Source organism: Suillus bovinus (assembly GCF_016758785.1).
Source record: "Suillus bovinus strain UH-Sbo-P2 chromosome Unknown EDB93scaffold_60, whole genome shotgun sequence".
NCBI lineage: Eukaryota > Fungi > Basidiomycota > Agaricomycetes > Boletales > Suillaceae > Suillus > Suillus bovinus.
In genome coordinates this window covers 207953-232003 of record NW_024542116.1, presented here as the reverse complement: position 1 = coordinate 232003, position 24051 = coordinate 207953, and the positions used below count along the sequence as shown (strand labels likewise).

The following is a 24051-nucleotide window of genomic DNA, read 5'->3' as shown; positions in this document are numbered from 1 at the left end:
ATTTGAGTGAAGTGTGCCAAGATCCGAGCCCCGGGAGTCAACAAACAAATATCTGATATCCAGCACACTTCCAATGATCTGGTATTTTGGCTCCCTTATCTGATCCTGACTATCTCCACCCCCTTTAACACCAACCTCTGGGCGTCCAGCATTCAGCTTCTGATTTCCCAAGATTGACTTCATCATTAATGGTTCTTCCACTTCTGCAATTCAAATAAGCCTCTGGCACACTTGGGCCCTGACAGTCACTCACGAGGCATCTGAATATACTGCACAGAAATTCAATGCAGAGAAGACAGGAGGAGACCCAGTGATACCTTCTCCTAACCTAGACACTGATCTAGTGATGGCCTGCGATCGATTGGTAGATTGCCTCATAAAGGCATATAAAAATCTGAGTGGGTCTTCCTGCAGATTCAGAAAATTCATTTGATCATTCAAATTCCTTCATCACAGTTCAGATGAACATCGACATTGGAAGATATAGCAAATTGATCTCCCCAAAGAACACCGGGCACAATGAGGAGAAAGAGGAGAAGTTGCTTAAGAGATGTCCTCCTGGCCATGAGGGGACAAGGTTTGTGGACATACCCACCACCATTCTAGATGTGTCCGGCACCATCATCACACGGTACCTCCTAGACACCCTGACAGCCGAAACACAGGTGTGTGATATAGATTGTTACTCAATATATATTAAATACCCAATGGTAACCACAGAAGGAAATTTGGGCAGCCACCAAGTTGCTGTCTCCGAGTCTGGAAAGAAGTATGAAGGTTGATGGGAATTGGCGAACCAATCCGGAGTGGTTCAAATGCCACTTGGAAGATGTTGGCCTAGCTGCCAGGTGCATTAATTTATCTCTGGCATGGTTTCAACAGGGGCACAAGGTAGGATTTGATAGGATGATGATTTCGGTAGTTGAGCACACCAATCCCATAGAATCTAGCGGACCCGGAGGTATCTGCATCATTAAAGGGACCATTGTCCGAGGGAATCCTAAATGCCATTGCAAGGCCGGCAGCCATCAGCATCAGTGGCACTCAGGATCATGCATCCGGAGCAGTACTGGGCAGGGTTACAAACATTTTCAAGCCTTGGAGAACAGGCAGAAAGCAAGGAACTGCCAAGAATGTCCGAGATCCTGGAGTACTGGGCATCCGTGTTTAACACCCTATCCATCATTTCCAATCGTCAAACCCCATATCATCGAGACCATTTATCAATTCCTGAATGCTTCGATATTCTCACCACTGTGGGGAATTATTCTAATGCTCGGATGAGCATGCCAAGCCGAGTTTGGGTATGATCCCAGGTGTATGATTGGATTTTCAGACATGGGGTTCATGAGGTGGAGGGGGATAGGGTTGGGTGGGCATGGTATATGAGGGACTCTGTTCATATTTATGCCGGGGTTCCCTCATGCGGATGGGCTAGGGTGGATTGACGAACCCTACCACCATGTGGAAGATGAAACAAGTAGAAAGTGTAATTACCAGCATCAGTACCTGCTTTTGACTACCAAGTACAAACCATCTCTCTTGATGACACTCGAGGTCCGAAATCCATAGCGGATGCATACAATAACTGTCCAGAGCCTTCCGTGTCTCTTGATGACACTCGAGCACCAACACATTCAGTGCGAGGGAGTGGGGTTTCAGTTGTGGTGCGCAGTTAGAAAAGGCCGGCCCTGGGTTGGAGTAGCGCAGATGATATCATTGACCTTACATTAGGCAATGCTAAGAAGAACGGTCTGTTGCAAAAGGAACCTACAAGTCAAAAGGGCACAGAGAAGCAAAGAAATGTAAGTATGAATGCTGCTGTACAAATTTGAAAATGGTACTGGGGCGATGGCTATCATTGTATTTAGACTCAGATACTATTGACAGTCATCAAGGCCAGGAGCTCAGTAACCAGGTCTCGGCACTTGGGTCTTGATATTTGGACCTCGGTAGTTAAATGCCGGGAGTTGGGAATCGGTAATGGAGATCCGGAACTCGAAGTTCAATATTCAGCAGTCAACATTTGGCACTCGACGCTCGGACCTTGGAACTCAATATTCGGAGCTCAGTAATCGGGTCTCGGCACTCAGGTGTTGATACTTGGACCTTGGTAGTTATGTTCCGGGAGTCGGGAATCGGTAATGGAGAATCCGGAACTCGGAGTTCGATATTCAGCAGTAAACATTCGGTACTCGACACTTGGTACCCGACATTTTGGAACTCGGTCATCGGGACTCGATATCCGGAACTCAGAGTTCAATATCTGGAACTCGACACTCGATATTTGGTGTTCGGTAATTGGGTCTCGGCACTCGGGTGTCGATACTCGGACCTGGGTAGTTACGTTCCGGGAGTCAGGAATGTGTTATGGAGATCCGGAACTCAGAGTTTGATATTCAGCAGTAAACATTTGGTACTCGACACTTGGTACCCGACGTTTCGGAACTCGGTAATCGGGACTCAATATCCAGAACTCGGTAATCGATATTCAGAACTCAACACTCGATATTCGGACCTCGGTAGTTAGATTCTGGGAGTCAGGAATTGGAAATGGAGATCTGGAACTCGGAGTTCGATATTCGGCAGTCAGCATTCGGTACTCAATGCTCGGTACTCAACGTTCAGAACTCGAAACTCAATATTCAGAGTTCGGTAATGGGGTCCCGGTAATCGGGACTCAACATCTGGACCTCGGTGGTCAGGACATGGTGATGCACATCTGCACCGTTTATTTCAGGACTCGCCATATAACATCATGTTAGATATTGCAATGTTTACAAGCGATTTTCAGTACTCATAAAACACATATGCAACTTGCACTTCAACATTTCCAACTGAGTGACTAGAGCTACTCTCCTCTGCCTCTCTTCAATCTGTCCAGCATGGCAGTATAGATTTGTATCTCTGCCATCTTGTCATGGATGCCCTCACATTGCTCTTCAAGTAATGTCAGGAGGCGTTCTCTAATCCACCTCAGTCCCATCAGTGATGGAACTGAGGTATGATCCACCTGCTCCAGAATTGTCAGACCATCATTCTCAACGCCATCCTAGAGCAGATCAGTCATGAATCAAGGAAATGGAATAAGAATCTTACTAGCCAATGCTGGTAGTGAAAGATACAGCAAGTCATCACCCGATCCCATTGCCATGGTTCATTTGGGATTGCAGTTTCTCCCATCCACCATGGGGTATCATAGCTGGATACGATCAGGGATGGATCTCCGGGATCTGCAACATCATGAAACACACAGATGTGATACGAGAAGATGTGATCTGGAACTGTGTTCCAGGTGTGACCAGGAATCAAATGAAGAATATGAGCAATAGGGCTGGGAATGACCAAAATGATGTTCCTGGCAGCTGAGTACTGGAGGATGGGCATGACAAAAGTCTGTGGAAGATGTCAGTATTAACCACCAGTGTCGTCAGGGTCTTACAGTGATCTCCCATTGCAGCCCGGCTTTGAAGTGCCTGATCCAAGCCAAAGGGGGAAGATTGTTGTTTGCAGCCTCCACCTGATATTGGGAGATGGATGCGCGATGCAGACATCGACATAGTAGCTGAAATGTCTGCAGGAGTGAGAGTGAGGGGCCGGTACTCATTGAGTGAATTCTGATTGTCAGAATTGGATGCAGGGGAACGGTATAATTCAGGCATGGCTGATGCAGGAGTATCACACTGGCAATGACAATGACAGTTGGTTCAGATGTGAAGATATCATCCACTGATGGATGGATAAATTTTTCAAACTCCGACATGGGCTGACCCGGCCAATTCCCGGGACTAAATTTGTATATCGAAATGGTTGTTATATCCCATCGGCAATAAACAATTCATTCATCTCGGGAATATATCAAAACGGTCTGCAGGTGTTGAAACGCTGCCTGGGCGTCCTGCACCAGCAATGAATACATTTGGGATTGCCTTCCGGAGTAGCATGCATGACCCGGAAGTCATTTTGTGAATGATTCCTGCATCCGGTCACCCCATTGGGCTGCTTTCCACAAGAAAAAGTTACATGTCCAATCCATCTCAAATTGGACCAACATCAGCTCTTCCTTCCATCAATCCCGTAGTGCCTTTGCCTGGAGCCAGTGAACTTGGTAAACTTCATATTCGTTCGGTCAGCTCAACATCGGACGTGTCGAGCATTAGGGAACTCACATTCCTCATTCCATGATTGATCCAGACCATGCATGTCGACCTCGACGGACCAGAACCATGCAAGGGATTCATTTCATTGACCACAGGCATTCGGATCACCCACGGCAGTGCTGACTTTGAGCTGCTCGCGAAGCAGGGGTTTGTACTTCTGAAGTTGGCCATGCCCCTTGTCAAGTTTCATAATTTGCATCCTGGTCTTGGTATATATACTCGCACATAGGGAGACAGCCTGTTGCACTGACGTCACCTGTGACCAGGCTCGTGTTTTCAGGGCTTGAGATTTGGCTTGCCTGACCATCGTTTGGAATAGGACCGCCTTGTTGCACAAGTGAATGCGGAGGTTGTGAAGTGCATCATTTGCCTGCCCTTCGCGAAGGGACATCTCCAGCGGAATGAGATCCTCTGCCATCAAGCGTCTGCATCGATCAACCCCGAGGTTTGATGGCAATGGGATCACAATGAGCTCGGGCAAGTTCTTCCATGTATCAGGGCTTGAGATTTGGCTTGCCTGACCATCACAGAGGTCCCATTGCAAAACCATGAAACTTATCAGTGACTGTGTTGTGTTTCGAGCCTCTGGTTTCGGGCATCGGCACTCTGTGAATCAATAAGTCAATGATAACAAAGGTAACATTGATTGAAAACATTGCATATACATTTATGACTATCTAATTATGTAGTCATGTCAACATCCTCACCAGAAGGTTCACCCTTCACTTGAACATCCATCTCTTCAACTGAATCATACTCTGGGAAAAGATTGCCCAGATCCTCCGGTTTCACAATTTCGCCGGGCGTCTGTGAAACCTCAGGATAAATTTGGTTGAGCTCAAATATGAGTCCGTCGATGGCAGACTCATCCTGGATGTTGGGGGGGTTGGGCTCCATCCCTTCCATAGACAGGTCAATGAGAGGAGGAAGTGCGGATGCGGGGGTTGACATGGCCGGAGGGACTGGTTGATGAAGCAACAATGATGTTGCATCACCTTGGGTGTCTGGAAGTGGAAATGTTGGGTGCTGGAGGATGATTTCGCGTTGAAGGCCTTCATGAAGGCATTGCAGAGTGTCAATCTTAGCATCCTGCTCAACAACACGCTCCTTGAGAGTGGCAATTCGAGCTGCACCCTCCTGAATTGCCATTGCCATGGCATGCAAATCCGGCATTGACACATCGAGTGCCAAATGAGGGACTCCGGAAGTCGAAGATGGGACTGCTACAGGTGGAACATTATGTCAGATGGACATAGAAAATTTAGGTGACTTACGAGCTAGTGCAGGTGTAGGTTCCTTGGCAGCAGTGACAGTCTTGCTGCGACCACGTGTTTGCACCTTTGGTGTTTGGGCACCAGATGGACCAGGAGTGACAGAAGAGACCCGAGATTGACTCCATGTCTGGCCGGAGCTTTAGAGGGAGCTTTGGAAGGGGTCCTGGATCTGGTCCTCCTGGTGGTCTGGGTGATGGATTGACCTCGAACACATTTTCTATGTGGCGGGGTTCCCATACTTACAGAGATGCACTTGATCTTCTTGGTGGTGCAGTAGACGCAGGACATGCACGGGGCGCGGGTCCTCTTGTCAAACCGAGTTGCGCAGGGCCATTCCATCTTGTGGCAAGCCTGGCAAGGGTTGTTCTGTGCGATCTGTCAGTTTATAGACACACCAAGTCTCAATAGTGTACTTACGGGTCTGGGAATGAGTATATCACCTGCATCAATGACTGGGGGTGCCTCTACCAGAGGTTCAGGAGTTGCCTGAGGGGGCTCGATGACCTCTGGACATTTGCCGGCAATTGCCCGGCACATTGTAAGGACTCACCCGAGTGCCGGATGCAAAAATGCGACTTACTGTAGCAGGCCCGAAGGGTTTCTTCTTCAGGCTCCGGGGTGACCAAGGTGATCTGGACATCCTTGCAACATCTGGGGAGAGCTGGGGGAGGATGACCTCCAGCACTCCACATGAAATCGGCTACAAAATGAGTAAGACAATGAGACAATGAACCAGAGGACATACCTGAGTGACCGAGTCCTCCTCATCTTCCGACTCAACAAACACCTTGAATTTGGCAAGGCCGGTGGTCTTCACCCGCTTCCGAGTCTTCATAGCAGGACTTTGGGGGTTGGGAGGGAAGTGCCGGAATCATTGCAGACTTCCTCTTCCGACTCCCTTCCACTTCTGGTTCCGGGTCCAGGACAACTGCCTTACCTTTTCCCTTCTCCCGGGACTTGGAGGCAGGGTTGGTAGAAGGCCCGGCAATGACAGGCGAGGGTGGAAGATCCACAGGAATTGGACCTACTTGAAGGACCAGACACGACCGGGAGATCGAAGGTGTGATCACCTAACTCCTCCCAGGCAAGAACCTTGCTGCGCCAGGGGTGCATCAACAAACAGGTATTGTCGTACCCGACTGCTGTGCCAGTTGGGCCAGACCTGAGGAGTCATGCCCTGAACATGAATTAACTCCCTCGAGCACAAACACACGAGACCCAGAAGGTAGGGACCACTCCCATAGTGCCGGACCGCATCAGCCTACCCGGATGATGAAAAAAATGAAGGGGAGAGAATATGACAATGCTACATACCACGAGTGTACTGATCTGGGTTGTCAGAGAAAAGTGGCTGTGGCCCGGAGGAAGCTGCCAAGCGCCGGTGATGATGGCCATGATCTTGGCAGTGATTTCCTTGAGGCTGGTCAAAGAGGTGTCAAGTGGAGCAGACATGGTATTTCAATTGAAAGTGTTGAAAGTGTTGAGATCAGGTAGAAATCAAGTTGTATTCAGGTTGAAATCAGGTATCACAAGGATGATGTTTCAGTAAAAACAAGATCAGTGATTAACAATGTAAAATTTCATTGATTGTTTGTCCTTGTTTGGTTGTGGTTCAACTTTCGGCAATTGCTGGCGCCTTGTGTTCAACTTCGAAGTTATCAATAATCAGTGAATCAGTTGACAGTTCATCACAGAACATGAACTCCCCTGCTACAGTTAGATTCAATGACCCTCCAGTCACTGAATATAACTCAATGGATGTGGATGAATCAACCATGTCCCAGATGTCAACAGGTATGTTCAACATCCATCATACCTTATTAATTTACCGGACATCCTCAGATCAATTAAATCTTGGGCCAGCTGATGACCCAGAATCATGTTCTGTGTCATCCAATGGTCCGGAGGTCTTTTCTTCAATTTACGGTGAGTTTATCAATTGATATGATGACCATCTAATCATCCATGGTCACTCAAATCTCACAGATCATTCACCTCCGGCTCAATGTGATCAACCAGGCCACCCGGTTCACCCGGACCTATACCTCGGGCCTGAGGATGACCTGATGGCTGGGATGCACGGTGAGTATTATTTAAATCATCTAACAATGCATGTTAACACAAAAATCTTGCAGATCAGTCACATCCAGCCCAACCTGATATGCTGGGTCTAGCCATCCACCCGGATCTCTACCTTGGGCCTGATGAAGATATTATGACTGAGATCCCAGGTATGTCCATCCATTGAAATGAAAAGTCCGGCCATCCCTGGTTACTAAAGCCTGACAGATCCATCACCTCCGGCCCAACCTTATCACCCAGATGTACCCATCCACCCGGACCTGTACCTTGGGCCTGATGAAGATTTTATGCCAGAATTCCCCGGTCTGTCAATCAAAACATCTCACCATCCCTGTTTACTAAACCCTTACAGATAAATCTCTTCCGGACCAACCTGATCAACTGGGTTCCCCCATTCACCCAGACATGTACTTAGGCCCTGAAGATGATCTGATTCATCTCCCAAGTGATTGCAAAATATCCCGAACATGATTTGCCACACCTGGATGTCACTTATGAAGAATTGCTTGCCATGGTCCAGGATCTCCGGCCATTTGAGTCTTACAATCACATAGGCAGTGAGTATCTGATATAATCATTTATCTTTCTGCTAATTTGTCTCTTAGTTCAATCCATTCAAGATCGGGTCCGGGATTACAAACAGCGACACGGACATATTCCCGACCCATCCATCCAACAACTACTCGAGGCTGAGAGACCATTCCGAACTGCCTGGGCAGAAACATCTGACAAACTCAGAAGAGCTGATGAAGACCTCCGGAGGCTGCAAAGAGCTGAATGTTTGACTTTTAAAATGCTCAAGGTATTAGATTCCCTCACTCTTAGGTTTGAAGATCAAATTCAAATGTAAATTACACAATTTCTGTTAGTAGACAAATTACCTGTGAACTTCCAAATTTTTATGAACCCACTCACGTCATGTAAACTACTTAATTATGGATGTATTGAACTCCCATTTCCGATGTATTCACTATCCGAGGACTACCGAGGCCTGAGTATTGATTACTGGGTCCATGTTTTGAGTCCAGCACACCAATAACCTACTTCCTATTGCATGACATGGATATGTACATAAGGGGAGACAGTGTGGGATAAGTCCATCACTTCCTTCCCCTCACTCCAGTCACCTGAGGAGTACTGTCTAATGGCTTTGGCATCGACTTACTCCGGGTGGTCCTCGCCAATGGCTCAATCACTGCTCTCTTTCCCCACATCCTTTTTGGAGCCGGCGATGTTTTCCTCCCTTCCATTGCAACATCATCGTCAACCTCACCAATGTTGCCATTGGTTAACCCTGCCAGGAGGTCTCCCATTTGCGATGTCAGCAGTGCACCACATTTCGCCGGCTTGACTGGGCGAGGCTTTGGAATTGACGGTGGGATTGCTGTCTCTGCATGTGATGATGAAGGACCTTCTCCGGTTCTGGTTCTTCTTTTCGGTGATCTACCATCAGCCGAGTCATTGTCATCATTATCATCATCATCATTATCATCATCATCATCATCATCATCATCATCCGGATGATGAGTGTCATTCCCAAAATCACTGTCGGGTTCGGAGGATGAATCCCTAGGGCTTCGGATGATTACCCTTTGCATGTTTTTGACTTTACGCGTCCGATGGGAAGGCGACCCGCCTGATATGACCGATGCTACCATGTCGCCATCTTTGTTCTTCCACGCTTTGAACGTGAATGTTGATCCTTTGCCTTTCTCCTGCCGAGCATACCAGAAATTGAGGAGGGCAGTTGTGTCCCAATTTTGCAACTTGGAAGGCTCCTTCAAGTCGACATCCACCGGAAGATATCTTCATGACACAAAGTCATCCTGACATTGAAGGATGGCGCTCCATGGCACTACTGCCTTGTCGATCCCCAAACAAATCCCTATGTCGATGCATTCAACAATGTCCTGGATGTAGCAAGGATTGACTCACGATAGTGTGATGTGAGAAAAGCCCTGACAATGGCCTTCTTCTCCTCGAGTTTTGTTTCGGTGATGTCCGGAAGCAATGGCATCCCATCCTCGTCAGTGTCGAGCTCGAAGGCTGGTTTTCGGATTCTCTTGCAACCTCCCTTCATCTGTCGGCCACCTTCCCGTGCTCCGGCACCTATCACGGAGACCATCAACACACCCCTCCCAGTATCAACAGTTTAAACACTCACCAAACTGTTCCTGCGCATACTCCTGCCACACCGGCTCGATGTCCTCCCAGTCCTTTGTCTTCATGAAGCTGTCCCCATCTCCTAATGCCTCGCTATTATCATTGCCTGCGTGAAATATATTGGGTTGAAAGATCTGCGATGACAGGTAAAATTCACTCACATCCCGAACAGCACCTTGCCCTGTTCATTCTTCCAAGCTGACAACACAAACACTCTCATCCCGCATTGCCTCCACATCTCCTTCGAAAGTGCTCCATATATGCAGGTCCCTTCTTACGGGCGACCTGTGCTTGTATCTCAGGGAGGAGGACAGTTGTTGGACCATTCTTCGGCGGTTTCTTTCGCCTTCTCCAACTCGTCATCAGACAATTCAGCCATGACTCTCTTCACAGCCGCCTGATAATGCTTGAACATACCAGGATCTCCTGGCTTTGCCCCGGACTCATCCTCGATCCTCTTCAGCACCTCTTCCCAATTCTCCTGGTAGATCACCATCCTAGGCGTCCATTTCCTCCCATACTTTATCATGTCCTTCCTTTCCTTCTTTTTCTTGTTGTTGAACAACCAAGTCTTGTACATCTGAGCATTGAAGGAAGTGTATGACATTAAATTTTTTGTTTCTCATCGCAACAAGGATGTATCACCTGCTTCCTCTTTTTCCATTGTCCTTGGTCCACCTTTGGCGCAAACAACCTGGCAGCCCTGGAAATTGCAGTGAAAACTGCCCGCTTCTCGCTCCTTTTCACAGAAGTCCACTCAGGAAGGTAGTTCTTCAGCTCAGAAATTTCGGTTTCCATGAGCTTCTGTGTCTGGGGTTGATGTGCTCTATGTCTTCCAGGAGACAAGCGAGTGGAATGACCTGATCTTGCCATGGTGACCCTGATTGGTGAATGTGCTGAGGGTAAGCAAGGTGTAATTAATATTGGTTCAAAGTTCAACTTTGACCAAAGCCTAACAGTTGGTTAATCAACCCATATCGGACATGATGCCATTATTGGAAATAAATTTGTAATGAACAACCAATACTGCACAAACATAGCATTGGAATAACAATTTGTGCGACCTTCCTGAGCTAATGCTGTTCTTGCAACATTCGAAAATAAGATGAAGATAGGTCTATGCACCCCTGCTGCAAAAATCCCACAGGGTAGAAGCAAGGGGCAGAAAAGGTAGGAAAACTTGGGTCAAGGTCCCGCTTGCAAGCGCAAAACGACATGCCTACAGGTCCATGCCTAACTCTCCCCCGGAATCACCAACACTTCAGCCTGTTCCTGCACCACCTACTTGGGAAGACTGTCCTGATAATACTTATGAGCAAGACCAAGGCTCATTCGAGCCTTTGCAGCTTCCAAAAACAATGGCAAGTGAATGTAAACCTTTGGAGTGTTCGTTCAAACATTGCTAAGTATAACACATGCAGAGCCAGAATGACTACCTGAGGCAATGGCTCCCAAGGCAGGAATCATATCTGCATCACCTCCTGGATCGAGAAGCTCCTCCAGAAGATAGGAGATGCATCGTCTGCGATCAGGATGGGGTCTACAAATATCAAGATTGTCTTGGGGAGCCACTCTATTGCACAGGATGTTGCAGGAGTCAACATCGTTGCAATCCTTTCCACTGGATCAGTCAATGGAATGGTCAGTTCTTCGAGCAAAGTTGTCTCGCTCATGTCAGACTCGTCATACACCTCGGTCATGATGGCAAAGAATGTCCTGCACTCACAAATAGGTGGGATTTGTTCGAAGGAGATGGACCCGAGGACCAGCTTGAGCCTGAAGATCTACCATCCGTGTCGGGACCAGAGTTCCAGCCTAAGGAAAACACCATGGTCATCATCGACAAGTCCGGAGTTCATCGCCTCGAGGTTCGATGCTGCGATTGTCCAAATACCATGAGTCTGGACATTCAAATGTTTCGACATGGATTTTTCCCTGCATCATTCAACAAACCGAAGACTGTGTTCACCTTCAGAGTGCTCGACAATTTTTTATTGGACAACCTAGAATGCAGCACCTCCGCGATGAACTATTACAGCAAGCTCCGGTGAATGACCTCCAGCATGTTTCCTCACCTTGTTCCAGTAATTATATATCTCCTTCATCTAAAGGACATTATATTGACAAGGCACTTGGCAAGGACCGATACAGAGAGCTCATGAGAGTCGCTCGACAGTGGAGGCAGTTGAAGACCATGAAATGGCATGGCTTCGGTCATCGTTCCAATGCCCCGAATGCCAGAGATCTTGCATTGTTTTGCCCGACATGTCCTCAGCCTGGGATCAACATATCCTTGTCAGGGAATGAAACACTTGATGAGTGAGTCTAGTTTCATACTTGAGCGACCTAAGTGATGATAAGAACTCCAAGCTGGAAATATACCCGGTCATTTGTGATGGACGGTAATTTCAAAGCCAAACACTTGCATCCCATCAAGCCATTTGATGAAGTATGGCTTGCAGATGGGCTGGGGTTCATGGTGGGAAAGGACAGGTATAAAGTGCATCTTACAGAGGCTGCTGACACTTTGGAAAAATCTAGCTGCAACAATCACCAGGCAGTAAATCAAGCAAATGCGACTCAGCACAAGCTGGAGTCGACGGGTATCGGGGGAGTTGCTTGTGCCCGCCATGGCTGCTTTGTGCCTCATGCAATGGTTGATTTTCAGAAAGGCAAAAGGCAAGCCGAACATGAAGTTCTACATTCACAAGTTGATCATGCATCGTTTGCAGACAAATGAACATGGATTACACCCTTTGCGAGGCTGCCCAGCACAACATGGAAGGCATTACCAGGGCTGTCACCTTTTATGACATCAACTGTCAATACAACAAGCACCTTTGGGTTTGGGTGGATTGAAGCTGATTTCTTGAAATGGTACCGGAATTGACCATCATTCCCGGCATTGGTTTGTGGCACATGCATGGACATCAAGACAGCTGCTATGTCCGATATGCGTCGAATTTCATTGAAGGCATTGGCCGGATAGATGGAGAGATCATGGAGACTCTCTGGGCACGTCTGAACCTAATTTCCCCCGCTGCTCAGGGAATGTCGTCCCCTCATCGACAGGAATGTCTCGATTTTCAGATGAACGATTCCAACTTCTGCAAGATGATCCACATGAAAAGGACCCTTTGCCGTAAATACAAGCAGGCAAAAATTGCATCGCTGAAAGTGAAAAGGCTTTCGACAGACTCGATGAAGCAGCACCCGCCAATTTGAAGACAGAATGGTTGGCCAACAAGATGATCGCTCAATCCAGCAGAATAAATGATCCTGCGGTGATGGATAATCTACACTGCCATGCTGGACAGATTGAAGAGAGGCAGAGGACAGTAGCTCTAGTCACTCAGTTTGAAATGTTGAAGTGCAAGCCGCATATGTGTTTTATGAGTACTGAAAATCGCTTGTAAACATTGCATGATGTTATATGGCAAGTCCTGAAATAAACGGTGCAGATGTGCATCACCATGTCCTGACCACTGACGTCCAGATATCGAGTCCCGATTACCGGGACCCCATTACCGAACTCTGAATATCAAGTTTTGAGTTCTGAATGTTGAGTACCGAGCGTTGAGTACCGAATGCTGACTGCCGAATATCAAACTCCGAGTTCCGGATCTCCATTACCAATTCCCGACTCCCAGAATCTACCTACCGAGGTCTGAATATCGATACCCGAGTGCTGAGACTCGATTGCCAAACTCCGAATATCGAGTGTTGAGTTCCAAATATCGATTACCGAGTTCTGGATATTGAGTCCCGATTACTGAGTTCCGAAATGTCGGGTACCTGAGCATCGAGTACCGAATGTTTACTGCCGAATATTGAACTCCAAGTTCCGGATCTCCATAACCGATTCCCGACTCCCGGAACGTAACTACCCAGGTCCAAGTATCGACACCCTGAGTCCCGAGACCCGATTACCGAGCTCCGAATATCAAGTTCCGAGGTCTGAATATTGAACTCCGAGTTCCAGATTCTCCATTACCGATTCCCAACTCCCAGAAGTTACCTACTGAGGTCCAAATATCAAGACCCGAGTGCCGAGACCCGATTACCTGAACACCAAATATTGAGTGTCAAGTTTCGAATATTGAACTCTGAGTTCTGGATATCGAGTCCCGATGACCGAGTTCCGAATGTTTACTGCCGAATATCGAACTCTGAGTTCCGGATTCTCCATTACCGTTACCGAGCTCCGAATATCAGGTTCCGAGCTCCGAATATCGAACTCCGAGTTCCAGATTCTCCATTACCAATTCCCAACTCCTGACAGTTACCTACCGAGGTCCAAATATCGACACCCGAGTGCTGAGACCCGATTACCAAACTCCGAATATCGAGTGTTGAGTTCCAAATATTGATTACCGAGTTCTGGATATTGAGTTCCGATGACCGAGTTCCAAAATGTTGGGTACCAAGTGTCGAGTACCGAATGTTTACTGCCAAATATCGAACTCCGAGTTCCGGATTCTCCATTACCAATTCCCAACTCCCGGAACATAACTACCGAGGTCCAAGTATCGACACCCGAGTGCCAAGACCCAATTACCGAGCTCCGAATATCGAGTTCCAAGGTCCGAGTGTCGATTACCGAGTTCCGAGGTCCTAGCGTCGAGTGCTGAATGTTGACTGCCTAATATCAAACTTCGAGTTCCGGATCTCCATTACCGATTCCTGACTCCCGGCATTTAACTACCGAGGTCCAAATATCAAGACCCGAGTGCCGAGACCCAGTTACTGAGCTCCTGGCCTTGATGACTGTCAATAGGATCTGAGTCTAAATACAATGATAGCCATCGCCCCAGTACTATTTTCAAATTTGTACAGCAGCATTCATACTTACATTTCTTTGCTTCTCTGTGCCCTTTTGACTTGTAGGTTCCTTTTGCAACAGACCGTTCTTCTTAGCATTGCCTAATGTAAGGTCAATGATATCATCTGTGCTACTCCAACCCAGGGCCGGCCTTTTCTAACTGCGCACCACAACTGAAACCCCACTCCCTCGCACTGAATGTGTTGGTGCTCGAGTGTCATCAAGAGACACGGAAGGCTCTGGACAGTTATTGTATGCATCCGCTATGGATTTCAGACCTCCAGTGTCATCAAGAGACACGGGAGGCTCTGGACAGTTATTGTATGCATCTGCTATGGATTTTGGACCTCAAATGTCATCAAGAGACACGGAAGGCTCTGGACAGTTATTGTATGCATCTGCTATAGATTTTGGACCTCGAGTATCATCAAGAGAGACGGTGCGTACTTGGTAGTCAAAAGCAGGTACTGATGCTGGTAATTACACCTTCTACTTGTTTCATCTTCCACATGGTGGTAGGGTTCGTCAATCCACCCTAGCCCATCTGCATGAGGGAACCCCGGCATAAATATGAACAGAGTCCCTCATATACCATGCCCACCCAACCCTATCCCCCTCCACCTCATGAACCCCATGTCTGACAATCCTTCCGGAAAATCCAATCATACACCTGGGATCGTACCCGAACTCCAGCTGAAGGCTTGGCATGCTCATCCGAGCATTAGAATAATTCCCCACAGTGGTGAGAATATCAAAGCATTCAGGAATTGATAAATGGTCTCGATGATATGGGGTTTGATGATTGGAAATGATGGATAGGGTGTTGAACACGGATGCCCAGTACTCCAGGATCTCGGACATTCTTGGCAGTTCCTTGCTTTCTGCCTGTTCTCCGATGCTTGAAAATGTTTGTAACCCTGCCCAGTACTGCTCCGGATGCATGATCCTGAGCACCGCTGATGCAATGGCTGCTGGCCTTGCAATGGCATTTAGGATTCCCTCAGACAATGGTCCCTTTAATGATGCAGATACCTCTGGGTCCGCTAGATTCTATGGGATTGGTGTGCTCAACTACCGAAATCATCATCCTATCAAATCCTACCTCGTGCCCCTGTTGAAACCATGCCGGAGATAAATTAATGCACCCGGCAGCTAGGCCAACATCTTCCAAGCGGTGTTTGAACCACTCCGGATTGGTTCGCCAATTCCCATCAACCTTCATACTTCTTTCCAGACTCGGAGACAGCAACTTGGTGGCTGCCCAAATTTCCTTCTGTGGTTACCATTGGGTATTTAATATATATTGAGTAACAATCTATATCACACACCTGTGTTTCGGCTGTCAGGGTGTCTGGGAGGTACCATGTGATGATGGTGCTGGACACATCTAGAATGGTGGCGGGTATGTCCACAAACCTTGTCCCCTCATGGCCGGGAGGACATCTCTTAAGCAACTTCTCCTCTTTCTCCTCATTGTGCCCGGTGTTCTTTGGGGAGATCAATTTGCTATATCTTGCAATGTCGATGTTCATCTGAACTGTGATGAAGGAATTTGAATGATCAAATGAATTTTCCGAATCTGCAGGAAGACCCACTCGGATTTTTATATGCCTTTATGAGGCAATCTACCAATTGATCGCAGGCCATCACTAGATCAGTGTCTAGGTTAGGAGAAGGTATCACTGGGTCTCCTCCTGTCTTCTCTGCATTGAATTTCTGTGCAGTATATTCAGATGCCTCGTGAGTGACTGTCAGGGCCCAAGTGTGCCAGAGGCTTATTTGAATTGCAGAAGTGGAAGAACCATTCATGATGAAGTCGATCTTGGGAAATCAGAAGCTGAATGCTGGACGCCCAGAGGTTGATGTTAAAGGGGGTGGAGATAGTCAGGATCAGATAAGGGAGCTGAAATACCAGATCATTGGAAGTGTGCTGGATATCAGATATTCGTTTGTCGACTCCCGGGGCTTGGATCTCGGCACACTTCACTCAAATTTTGGTAGTCGGAACTTGGCATTTGGTGTTCAGTAGGTGGTGAACATGAGGTTCTGATAAGAGAACCTTCCATGATGTTGGCTGTCAAAGATATATTACCACCTGTTGCTCAATGAAATACCCGATCATTGGAAGTGTGCTGAATATCAGATATTCATTTATTGACACCCGGGTCTCGGAACTCAGTACACTTCACTTGAATTTCGGTAGTCGGAACCTTGCTGCTCGTACAGCAATCTATCTGATACCCACCTTCCTTGACACTCGGCCCACCCATCTAAGATAATATATATCTGGGCCCACCCAGCGTATGTGACACCATGTACCCTCGGCCAGCCCACCCATCTAATATAGTATATATCTGGGCCGAGCCCAGTGTATGTAATGACAAGTACCCTCAGGCATACCCGTCTCTCTGATACCCACCTACCTTGGTACACCCATCCACATAATATCCAACTACCTCGGCCCATCCGTCTATAGAATATTCATGTCCATTGGCCCACTCATCTACTCTACATATTCCACACATGGGCCCACCCGCCTCCATCGGAAATAATATCCCTCCTGGCCCATCCGTCAACATCGAGGATATACATCACATCGGCCCATCATCCGCTGGCCCGTCTTATACGGAATATTATGTAGGTCGGGTGACCTGTATAATATGGAAATATGTCACTGTAATATGTGGCATGATGTGGGAATCATGCATGGACATGAATACTAGGTGACCCTCGAAAGACAAAGTCTGTTAGCTTAGTCTGCAGACTAGTCAACCAAAAAAGACCATGTTTCAAATCCTGCCAACCGCATTATTTTGAGACTGTGTTTCAATTCTCACCAAACACATTATTTTTGAGACTAGGTTTCAATTCCTGCCAACTGTATTATTTTTTTACCTACTTTTCTTTAGTGTATCTTTGCTAGTAGTATTTAGCTACATAGTCTTCTGTAGTGTTTCTTTACTTTACTTTTTCATTAGGAAGCTTTGACTCACCTGATACTTCATAAAATTATACCTACAGGGCATGATGTCATTATGATGTCATAAGGCTCCACAGATACTCCTGCAGGTATTCTGTTGAAAGATATTATGTCATCAAGCTCTAGAATATTCTACTCCACAATGACATCATCTATGATATCATTTCATTCTAGAATGTTCTGCTCCACAATGATGTCATAGCTCCCTATTTTATTCTTTTATTAGGGTTTGACCCAATATTTTGATTGGCCCTCCTGATTTTTTGTTGTTTGTGAACCTAGATTACTTTCCCACACTAAATGTATATAAGGAGAGCCAATTCTCTCCCAAAATAATAGATCTCCCATTTGTGAACATCTGTCTGTCAGATATTTTGCTTACAAAGCAAGTGCCTTTGAAGTGAAACAAGTGCAGGGACACTGAATCCCTTGAGATTACATAAATTTCTCACTATAGAGACTTGTGACATTTGAGACCAGCTTCTCAAATTCAGTTTTGTGAGACCAGCTTCTCACCATGTATAACAAATTGACCAACTACGAGTTTTGGTCAATATCTTTGTATTATTGAGACCATGTTTCAACCGAGTAACGTATGTTCAAGAGCACAGTCCAGAGCCTAGACAGGTTTATCCTAGGCTAGTTCATTGTATATTTGAGACCAGCTTCTCACCACGTGTTACAAATTGACCAACTACAAGTTTTGGTCAATATTGTCATATATCTGAGACCACGTCTCTACAGAGAACCCTACTTTTACGAAACCAAGTTACAAGTCTAGAAGCTTATTCCTAGACAAGAGATTTGAGTTTCAATAAAGAAAAGTTAAGCTCCAGCTAGGTTGATCTTCATAAAGATTAGTTCAGCAAGCCTCCCAAGAACTCACACGTTATCTACCACAAAATAGGAAAAGTCGTAGACCGTGTTAATTAAGGGCTGGCAAGAAGTCTTATCCAAGTGTAATTGTGGTGTCATTACATTCTTACACAAATTTATATAAGACCCTCGGTTGTTAAGACAGTGAGTCTGAACTTCTCATCATTCAACTGTCCTCTGAGTTCAAGTTGTGAATTGCATCTGTCTTTGCATGTCCTTCTTATCACTGCATACTAACCACTGTTGATGTCTGACATAAATTCAGAGTTCACTCTTTCGTCTGATTCAGATTCAGAGGATTCAGATTACAGCATCCAACCTGTCACTCCGCCAAGTGATGGGGCTACTCTAGAACATTTTCAGGAGGTATTACTATCGTTTACTTCCTTGTTCTTGTTCTGACTGTTGATGACATCTCACGTCAGTACATCAAGTATCTTCAACTTCAAAAAGGAAGACTAGAGGAGCGCAATGCCACATTAAATGCGACTAACAACATCCTCATGTCAAATCAGCCACAGCAGTCATGCAAATGTTCTCCTGGTCAGGTACCATTGTCTACTGCATTTTTAGTATTATTGGCTACAATTGCAACAACAGCTGCAGCTGACTCTGATCGAGAATCAGAGAAGGTAATCATGGACCTGGGGAAGAAGTACGGGCTTACCACTGAGATGTTTATGCTTGACGATTCAATCTTCAAATTACCATGTCCTGATCTTCCTGCCGACATCCAAGGTGCACGCCGTTATGCAGATAAATCAACAGAGAAGGCTGCCCTTGTGACAGAGCTCCATGGCTGCATTGACCACACACTGCACCCTCACATGTTGACCACTCACTTCATAAACAAGGTTAGTCTTTTCTTTTTATATGTTACATGCTTGAAGTCATCTTGTAGTCAGTTTTGCGCTGGAATGCAAAGAGTGTGTTCTTCATACCACTATGCATTGTGGACCGTGGCTGGCAGTATCTTCAATATGTCCCCCAAATATTTCTCTGCATTGTATGATCACATGTCTAACCAGCAGATCATGGACATGATTAGATGGGTGGCAGGTAAGGGGAAAGACTTCAATGTCCTCAAGGCACCTATCATCTATCGTGATCTGAAGGTCAGTGCGAAGAAGATATTTGGTGATTGGCTCAATAAACTTACCAAAGCATTTACTCATCCTATTCTAACAGTTTATCAAGGTTGTAGTGGGCAACAAGATGTCAATCTATTCAAAGTCAGGACATGGCGGAGGTCCGAGCCCCTACTGTGAGATGTGGCACCTGAAGGCTTGCACACCCAGCTTAATTGCATGTAGCGTAACTTCGGTATGTTTCCGATATTACGGTATTGACCATTAGTAACTGAACAATGTCCCTCAATAGATGATCTTTTTGCTGTCTCCCAATCAACAATTCCCAGGTTCAGGTGTCGGTGCCACCTCATCAATATCTTACTCCACTGTCTTTCAAACTATCAAGCAGTTTTTTGTTGCCCAATGGGCACATCTGCATGTTCAAGCCATTGTGAAAAACATGAACAGCTATGTTTTTGAAAACATTGACAAGACCGCCCATGATGCAGACAATTCAGATGCTCAGGCTATGGGTATAGAGGATTGTACTGATTCACTACAGCGGGTGATGGCCAACTTGGATGATGACAACTCAGATTCAGATGATGACAACGCAGCACAGGCAGCACCACCAGCCAGCATTGGCCCATCTGGCATCTATGATAGTGCACCAGCACTGCCCACTGCACCTCCTGCACCCAGCATTACCGTTTCACCCAGTGTCACCACATCTGCCACTCATATCCCCACATCTCAGTCCATACCTGCTGCCATTTAGAGAAACAGTGGTAGTCATTCTGGACCGATATTTCCTGCACCTCAGACTGCACCTGCTACTGCACCTGCTCCCCGATCCCACCCTGCTGCTATTCAAGTAGCAGTAGCATCTGTGGAAGGTGTGTTTGGTGAGGGTGAAGATACAAAGGTCATGGCGCAGAAAAAGGGGAGGAGAAAGGGCAAGGCAGTTGTGGCTAGCACAGACGTGGCCCCTCGCCGCTCTTCCTGCAATGGTGTTGCATAATACTGATATCAGAATTCCAGGCGTCATGAATGGTTAGTGCAGTCATACTATGTACTTACAGCTAATAGTCCTTTCATCCATTAACAACATACTTTTTTGCTTGAAAACTGTCTGCTGCTAGTCACTGTTTCATTTGATGAGAGCTTGCCTTGCTCACCACTGACATTGTTGCAGACCGGTGGCACACACTCTTACTGGCCATTCGCTAACATCAACTCAATTAGCACAAATACCAGAGGTAAACCATACATTATCTCTCAAGACTTGGAACATTTTATCCATGCCAGACTCACCACCGTCTCTCTCATCATACATCCCCCATCCAGCTTTGATCCAATGTCCTCTCCTATCACCCTCCTACTTCTGTCGCCTGAAATTTCAGGTGGCATTAGAGCTGTTTGAGATTTTTAAATTGTAAGCATTTGAAGGCCTCATTGTCCTCTTCTACCACCCTCCTGCCTCTGCCGCCTGAACTTTCAGGTAGTGTTAGAGCCGTTTGAAGGCCTCTCAGACCCCCCCTCCTGCAAGAAGGGGTGTTGCCACTCATGAGGCTGCTCCTCTCTCAGATTCTCCCCCTGATGGCACAGACAACCTACCACCCTCTCCACCCTCTCCCAGTCCATCCCTCCTATCACCTGGCCCAGGCACTGATACGGACAACAATCATGCTGCTGTTCAGGATCTGAATCACTCTCACTTCATTATTCTCAGTTACCCTCCCTCCCATGTTCACCCTCACCCAAGGATTTAATTCATATTGTCCCACCCGCACCTGCTCGCTGTATAATAATTAATATAATGTTATAATAATAAATATTAATCAATTAAAATAAGTTGCCACATCATCGGAATCTGAATTTTCATGTCAACCTCTGACCATATTAATCACAGCAAGTCTGAATCATCACAGCCTCAACATCTCCTTTATTCTCTAAATTGTTTCATGTTGTCTCTGAATCACCCTTGCACTCTCTAATAATACTCCCCTGATATGGCAAGACTCTTGGACCAGGAGGCCTTCAATGGTCCACCTAACATTTAAGGTACAGCAATTCTAGCATGTGGAGCGATTATTAATTTTACATTGAGTCCTTTGCTCCTAGTGACTCTCTAGGCTTGGTACGTTCCGTTCCCCCCAGCAATCCAAATCACACTCACCGTTCAGCCTTAGACTGCCTGACTGCTATCAATGTTTTACAACTAATCATTCACCAGTTCTCTTGATGATTCAGACCATCGTTCCCGCACCTTTCCATGCACCACCCACCCTGTGACGAATGAGAAAGTGCAGGTGTGTCATGCCTTTGTCCCAGAACCTATGGAAGCTGATGTTACTATCAGTCCAATCAGGATACCTACCTTCCTGCCTTCTTCAACGTCGGGTACAGGGCTTTTGCCTGAAGCAGCTCAAAGCCCACCGTCCAATTTCAAATATTTCCCCTCAATCAGCTCCAGCATTTCCTCATCGACCAGCAGCCTAGCGCACAATTGGTCTGCATGGAGCACACCCTTATGATCGCCGCCTTCATCACATGGAGCACACCCTTATGATCACCGTCTTCATCACATGGATCTTCATCCCTGTATAATGACACACCTATCTTGCGCACATCTAGTGCCTCACTTTCTTTTGGATGCATGGATGTTCAGTCTGAGGAAGAGCTTTGGGGCCCGCTTGATTTAGATGAAATGGACAATGATATGAAGTTTGTGATTGAGTTGAGTCTTGCAGAAGCGCGCAGTCGAGGCAAGGTTTGAAAGTGTGAGTCTTGTAATACGAGTCGCCGAACCATTATTGCTACTGCAGATTCAGAGTAGAATATATACCCAACAATACAATTTATTAGCTGAAACAATCTCAAATTGACCTTTACAACACAGTTTAAAATGCTCACTGCGATGCCAAACATGAACATAACAATGCCACAAAATGGTTGCAATACGCATTTTGACTCAAATTGTGACCACCATTGGAATTAGGGTCATAATGCCATTTTATGATTAAGATCGAAATTGTGACCGAAATGGGAATGTTCGTCGTGATGCACTTATAATGGTCATCAAAATGCTGACTGTTTGATCAAAATCAGATCAGAATCAGGCCAGACCATTAAGGCATTTTAATCAATCAAAATGCCGTAATAAAAGTTCTGACATCACTTTGGGGTCCACTAAACTTCATATGAAACGACTTTTTCGTACATAACAATTTGACCCAGATCTGATACCATCTCCTATATTTCCCGGAAATCTCACGCCATTTCCGATATGCAAAGAACTAACTGTACTACAGTGTACGAAGCACTTTTCTGACCTCTCGGATTAGCCCGAACTCAAAAATGTATCTAGTCCTTGAAATTTGACTGCTTTGTACCGTAGAGTAGCGCAAATGCATTCTTTTGACTTGTAGATTAAGGCTACCTCGTTCGAATATTGAAAATCGAAGGGTTGAAAAAATTTCTGACGAAATTTGAAACATGTTGCAAGAAATGGTATTTATGGGTAACTGAGCAGGTATACAAGCAAGCAGATGGTAAATACAATCTACAGAAGCCCTCTGCTTGCAGTTTCGGCATCCAGTGAGGCCAAAATCTCTGTCATGAGCCCAACACGACGGTGGGAACGGTACTTCTTAACTGCGAAGGCTGCTTGGTGAGCATCGAGTCCTTTCCTGTTCAAACTTCAGCGCTGCCACATGACCACTCGAAAGCATCGATAAACGTACCGGTAGGCATCCATATAACGCCAAGCTTTGCGGAAAAAAACGGCGAATAGTCAAAACATCACACATGTCGAGACATTGCGGAACCAGTGTTTTTGCCGTCGAGAATTTCCCATCAGTGACATTTCGATAGCCTGTACCATGCGGGAATATCAATGAGTCAAAATCACGACAGTAAACCGAGAAAAAACTGACGGTACTTGGCATATCCCCAAAGCATCTCGATGGGGTTCAGTTCACAATGGAACTTCGGAAGAAAAAGGCAAACGTGCCCGCGACTCTCGATGTAATGCTGGATAAGTGGCTTTTCATTGACGAAATCATCTTGAAGTGAGAGTACGCGGTACATGCAGCACCAATTATTGTCTTCCGAGTCTGTTTCTGGCTCATCCTCTGCCTGTAGCTCACCTGTTTCAGGTGCTTCTTGTCCGAGTGCCTCCGCCAATGCGAGTCTCCGTTCTGCATCCTTTTTTGCCTGTGACTTCTGACAACGTTGACACTTCCCAACCACCTTCCCATTGTGCTGTTCCATCAGCACATCCCAAACTGATTGCCGTTCTTGAAGAACGACTTTCATTCCTTTTGGTCTCCCAGCCAACTCAGGGTCAGGATATGTTGCCGAGTATACCATTTGCTGTGGCATTCCACACATGTCAGATTGTCCAGGTTTCGGAGGTGGATTATTGAGTGGGATAGTGGTATCACGTAGGTGGCTTTGCTTACCACCACCTTTCACATTCATGTTGTTCACGTTCAATGCATTTGGAGCAAGACCTTCATGAGCGGAAGAGCAGTCGAAAACAAAGACAGCAACCTTGTTCGGATGCAAGAACTCGAATATGTCGACAGCATGAATCGTTTGGGTCTGAAGCTGAGGAAGA

General features: G+C 46.3%; 11 protein-coding genes across 11 annotated transcripts; 6 read left to right on the top strand and 5 right to left on the bottom strand.

Annotated features, from left to right (window-relative positions):
* Window positions 1–1004: 1004 nt before the first annotated feature.
* On the top strand, window positions 1005–1448 carry EDB93DRAFT_1090981 (uncharacterized protein; the record flags this gene model as incomplete). The annotated part of the gene is given in 2 exon segments (XM_041446314.1): window positions 1005–1304; window positions 1317–1448. 2 exon segments carry the CDS (start codon window positions 1005–1007, stop codon window positions 1446–1448), a joined length of 432 nt encoding a protein of 143 aa, XP_041304545.1.
* A 1403-nt stretch (window positions 1449–2851) lies between these two features.
* Window positions 2852–3607, bottom strand: EDB93DRAFT_1253560 (uncharacterized protein; the record flags this gene model as incomplete). Its single annotated transcript, XM_041453473.1, has 3 exons — window positions 2852–3052; window positions 3100–3396; window positions 3443–3607. The coding sequence occupies 3 exons, from the start codon at window positions 3605–3607 to the stop codon at window positions 2852–2854; spliced, it is 663 nt and encodes a 220-aa protein (XP_041304544.1).
* Window positions 3608–4242: 635 nt separating this feature from the next.
* On the bottom strand, window positions 4243–4551 carry EDB93DRAFT_1091007 (uncharacterized protein; the record flags this gene model as incomplete). The annotated part of the gene is made up of 1 exon (XM_041446318.1): window positions 4243–4551. The coding sequence occupies one exon, from the start codon at window positions 4549–4551 to the stop codon at window positions 4243–4245; it is 309 nt and encodes a 102-aa protein (XP_041304543.1).
* A 2658-nt stretch (window positions 4552–7209) lies between these two features.
* EDB93DRAFT_1253558 (uncharacterized protein) lies at window positions 7210–8366 on the top strand (the record flags this gene model as incomplete). Its single annotated transcript, XM_041453472.1, has 8 exons — window positions 7210–7228; window positions 7277–7360; window positions 7421–7516; window positions 7570–7665; window positions 7724–7819; window positions 7869–7961; window positions 8017–8073; window positions 8122–8366. The coding sequence occupies 8 exons, from the start codon at window positions 7210–7212 to the stop codon at window positions 8364–8366; spliced, it is 786 nt and encodes a 261-aa protein (XP_041304542.1).
* Window positions 8367–8486: 120 nt separating this feature from the next.
* EDB93DRAFT_1301832 (uncharacterized protein) lies at window positions 8487–10552 on the bottom strand (the record flags this gene model as incomplete). The annotated part of the gene is made up of 8 exons (XM_041454695.1): window positions 8487–8563; window positions 8682–9294; window positions 9334–9401; window positions 9452–9625; window positions 9681–9813; window positions 9892–9964; window positions 10003–10259; window positions 10325–10552. 8 exons carry the CDS (start codon window positions 10550–10552, stop codon window positions 8487–8489), a joined length of 1623 nt encoding a protein of 540 aa, XP_041304541.1.
* Window positions 10553–10784: 232 nt separating this feature from the next.
* Window positions 10785–12419, top strand: EDB93DRAFT_1106518 (uncharacterized protein; the record flags this gene model as incomplete). The annotated part of the gene is made up of 7 exons (XM_041447626.1): window positions 10785–10849; window positions 10905–11050; window positions 11136–11352; window positions 11412–11726; window positions 11765–11998; window positions 12050–12172; window positions 12221–12419. The coding sequence occupies 7 exons, from the start codon at window positions 10785–10787 to the stop codon at window positions 12417–12419; spliced, it is 1299 nt and encodes a 432-aa protein (XP_041304540.1).
* Window positions 12420–12595: 176 nt separating this feature from the next.
* On the top strand, window positions 12596–12805 carry EDB93DRAFT_1067333 (uncharacterized protein; the record flags this gene model as incomplete). The annotated part of the gene is made up of 1 exon (XM_041444924.1): window positions 12596–12805. A coding segment is annotated over one exon (210 nt), but the record flags the coding sequence as incomplete, so codon positions are not given.
* A 2509-nt stretch (window positions 12806–15314) lies between these two features.
* On the bottom strand, window positions 15315–16024 carry EDB93DRAFT_1065595 (uncharacterized protein; the record flags this gene model as incomplete). Its single annotated transcript, XM_041444891.1, has 3 exons — window positions 15315–15551; window positions 15604–15774; window positions 15830–16024. Coding segments are annotated over 3 exons (603 nt in total), but the record flags the coding sequence as incomplete, so codon positions are not given.
* A 2579-nt stretch (window positions 16025–18603) lies between these two features.
* EDB93DRAFT_1253553 (uncharacterized protein) lies at window positions 18604–20448 on the top strand (the record flags this gene model as incomplete). The annotated part of the gene is made up of 6 exons (XM_041453471.1): window positions 18604–18723; window positions 18783–19211; window positions 19263–19472; window positions 19546–19680; window positions 19738–20148; window positions 20206–20448. The coding sequence occupies 6 exons, from the start codon at window positions 18604–18606 to the stop codon at window positions 20446–20448; spliced, it is 1548 nt and encodes a 515-aa protein (XP_041304537.1).
* Window positions 20449–20784: 336 nt separating this feature from the next.
* EDB93DRAFT_1253552 (uncharacterized protein) lies at window positions 20785–21199 on the top strand (the record flags this gene model as incomplete). The annotated part of the gene is made up of 2 exons (XM_041453470.1): window positions 20785–20844; window positions 20939–21199. 2 exons carry the CDS (start codon window positions 20785–20787, stop codon window positions 21197–21199), a joined length of 321 nt encoding a protein of 106 aa, XP_041304536.1.
* A 180-nt stretch (window positions 21200–21379) lies between these two features.
* On the bottom strand, window positions 21380–22088 carry EDB93DRAFT_1106515 (uncharacterized protein; the record flags this gene model as incomplete). Its single annotated transcript, XM_041447625.1, has 5 exons — window positions 21380–21479; window positions 21607–21628; window positions 21697–21764; window positions 21808–21845; window positions 21957–22088. The coding sequence occupies 5 exons, from the start codon at window positions 22086–22088 to the stop codon at window positions 21380–21382; spliced, it is 360 nt and encodes a 119-aa protein (XP_041304535.1).
* Window positions 22089–24051: the final 1963 nt, after the last annotated feature.